This window comes from Tupaia chinensis, unplaced genomic scaffold (genome assembly GCF_000334495.1).
Source record: "Tupaia chinensis unplaced genomic scaffold, TupChi_1.0 Scaffold000644_1, whole genome shotgun sequence".
Taxonomy (NCBI): Eukaryota; Metazoa; Chordata; class Mammalia; order Scandentia; family Tupaiidae; genus Tupaia; species Tupaia belangeri.
The window spans coordinates 5490880-5494169 of NW_006160165.1; the positions used below are offsets into that span (position 1 = coordinate 5490880).

General features: G+C 55.1%; 1 protein-coding gene across 4 annotated transcripts in view; it reads left to right on the forward strand.

The window, feature by feature from the left end:
• The window catches only part of ARHGEF7 (Rho guanine nucleotide exchange factor 7), a gene marked incomplete at its 5' end in the record, with an annotated part of 116584 nt that overhangs the window by 62796 nt on the left and 50498 nt on the right, over positions 1-3290 (forward strand). For all 4 annotated transcript variants that reach the window (XM_027776205.1, XM_027776206.1, XM_027776204.1 and 1 more), the window contains 2 exon segments: positions 1974-2068; positions 2264-2359. In XM_027776205.1, the coding sequence (XP_027632006.1) occupies positions 1974-2068; positions 2264-2359 (191 nt within the window).

Here is a 3290-nt window from a genome sequence, read left to right on the forward strand (position 1 = left end):
GGGGGACCGAATGGTGTCTGTCCTCCCTCGGCAGGTCTCCATCCCAGCGCAGGGTCCTGCTGCCCCAGCTTGCTTCCCCAGTGTCTCTGGAGGTCATTGTGGTAGACGAGAGTCTGGTGATGCAGTGGCTGGGTCTCAGTGTGTCCTCTGTCCGCCGGCCTGTCACAGAAGGACGTTGTAATCGTGGGATGAGTGTCCCCTGCCGTGGCACGCACGCTCCCTCCCCAGTCACTCTCGTGCAGGGGCCCATTCAGGGAGGGAGCCAGGGCTCCGTGTCAGCGCTGAGAGAGCCTCTGAAGCCCGGTCGCGCATAGCTCAGCGTGCACATGTGCGGGGACGGCTGGGGTCCGCCTCAGAGGCAAAGGGGAACACTCACGGCCCTGCTGTGCTTGCCAGGCTGGAGCTTAACTCAGCATGCTCTTCGCTCTTTGCACTTGCATTTGGACCATGAGAAATGGGGAGGCGGCCTAGCTTGCTCAGTAGGGTCACTGCTTCCGTGGAGTTTCTTTTATGTGGTTACTTTAGAATGGCGTGTAACTTAGAAGGACAGGTGACACCTCCCAGTGCGTACAGTCGGTGCCCAGAAAGTACGCCACCATGAGGACAGAAGGCCGGCTCCTGACAGTCGGGGTGGGGAGGCGATGGGGAGGGGTCTCACTTCTCTTACTCAGGTCCGGTCTGAGAGCCCTGGTCTGCTCCTAGAGAAGGCAGCGGAGTGGGCCCAGGCTGGACGACCTGGCCCCTGCTGCCCACCAGCTGTTTGGTTTGGGTAAGTTAACGTCCCCGAAAGGGAGCGCTTTGGTGCGCTGAGCTCAGCAGCCTGCCGGGAGAGGAGGGAGCTCCGAGGGCCCTGCCACAGCAGGCCACGTGGGCCCTGCACCCTGCGCTGGCCTGCCACGCTCTGAGAGCCCTCTCTGGGACCCGAGGCAGCTGTTTTGCACTGTGTGTGTCTGCCAGCTTCTAGGAGCTTCTAGTTTGGACTAAGTTTGTTACACTAATACAAGAAATCAGGGAGCGTTTTAATTTTATGACTAATTTATAATTATTCTGCTATCCTTAACGTAGTGCCTATTTAAAGGTTTAATGGGGTCAGCAGGTGACATGGTGATTAAGGCACTGGGTTCCCTCCTGGCCGACCGTGGTTCAAGCCTTGGACCCAGCAGCTTGAAAATCACACCAGGCACATGGGCGTGCATGCCCAAAATCCTGAGCGGAAGATGGAGGAGAAGGGGTTGCAGTGTGGCCAGCCCCTCCCTCTTCCCAAAAGGGAGGGTGATTTCTTATTTTCCCTCTGTGTTTTTCCCTGACGAGCACATAAGTCTTTAAAAAAATAAAATAACATCGGTTGGCCTTTGGTTTTAACATGGTTGTCAGAGATCAATTTACATTTCTGACAGCAGCCTGGAGAGTGGACTTTGTTTTTCAGTCGAGATCCACCTCACTTGTCCGAATCTGTGCAGCTCTGCGTCCAGACCTGTGGGCTTTGATCGATGTGCTTCGTGCCCCAGCTGCCGGCTTAGCAGGAGGGCCTGTCTCCCAGAAGTGTAGCTCGTACCTCCTTCCTTGGCCTCCGCCTCTTTCTGACGGAAGCTTCAGATGAGTTCCGTGCGCTCTTGGCCTTAACGTAGGTGGATTCTGCCGCCGGACGGCCTCTCACAGCGTGATGTGCTGGAGTCGCCTCCTGTCCACGCCACTGTGACCATCAGTGGCCCCCAGCCTGAGTGAATGGGGCATTACCTATCTGATGGTGGAGCCTGTCTGGCCTCCTTCCGTGTGACCCTGCAGCAGATGTGGTTGCTGGCGAGATGACGTCAGCTGGGCGCCTGGTTCGCAGGACCCAGCAGGAGTGGCGTTCACACAGTGCCACAGAGAAGCTGCGATAGGACCCAGCGCTGGCGATGAACTGCCCAGAGCTGCTTAGTGTCAGCCGGCACTTCAGATGTCAAATAATACTTTTTTGTCGTTTGTTGTAGGTGCTACAGAATATTTTAGAAACAGAAAACGAGTATTCTAAAGAACTCCAGAATGTGCTTTCAACCTACCTGCGGCCGTTGCAGACCTCTGAGAAGTAAGTTGGACGACACCTGCAGGTCCTCGGGCTTTCCGAGGACAGTGGGTGGGCAGGGAGGAGGGGAGCTCCTCGGGCCGGGGCCTTAGCCGCGGCAGTCTGTGTGGGAGGCTCAGACGTCGGCAGGGCGACGGCGTGAGGGAGGCGAGGGCGTCAGTGCCACTGCGCGTCTCACTGTCCTTCTCCCGGCTCTAGGTTAGGTTCAGCAAACACTGCTCATTTAATGGGGAACCTGGAGGAGATCTGCTCTTTCCAGCACATGCTCGTGCAGGCTTTAGAAGAGTGCACCAAGTAAGTAAGACGGGAGTGTTTGCCAAACTCGTGTTGGCCTCGGTGTTCAGAGGGTCTAGTTCAGGATCATTTTAGCATTCACGTTTCTGAAGATATAAACTAAGTTATTCTAAATCTTTTGCGTAGACCGACTTCTCTATCAGAACCTGTGTGGCAGGAACTTAGACGGGTGGTGAGTTCAGGGTCCCAGGAAAGGCAGGCAGGAGGAACCTCCAGCAGAGACGGGGGGTGGTGGGGACTCCTCAGCGCACGCAGTGTCGCGCTGGCTCCTCCACACCCCATGTGCTGCAGGGGGTTCCTGCCAGCCAGGACTTTGCCGGCAGCATTGGCCGGTGCTGTTGTTGCTGACCTGCGGGAGCCGACCGCATGTGAGGTGCTGCACAGGGTTGTGTGCTGGAGCCCTTTTTAGGGTGGTTGTTTCTGGAGGGCAGGGCTGTTCTGGGTGACCAGCTGTCGGGTTTTCTGGGTGACTGTTCTGTATTTTCTGTTTACTTCAGAAGTTCAGGCAGATTTGCAGGTGTGCTAGGTATTGCAATGGTGACTTCTAAACTGTAATGCCGTGCAGGGTTTAGGTTTCAGGTCACTGGTGAGAACTGGCCTTTCTTCACTTGCTGATTTGATACAGGAAGGTGCCATATGTTGTTATTTCATTTTTTTCTTTTCTTTTTTTAAAAAATTTTTTGCTATAGAGTGCGTGTATTAGCTGGAGAGAGACAGAAAGGAAAAGTGAGAGATCACTCCCGGGGGGATTGTCATTGCAGGCCCTTCTCCTCCATTCTCCTCTCGGGATTTTGGGCGCACATGTGCACGTGCCGTGTGACTTTTGAAGCCACTGGGTCTGGGACTTGAATCATGCAATCAGCCGTGTGGGATTCAATGCCTTAGCAACCACACCACCTGCTGGGCCTGCCATGTTTTATTTTTCAGTTAC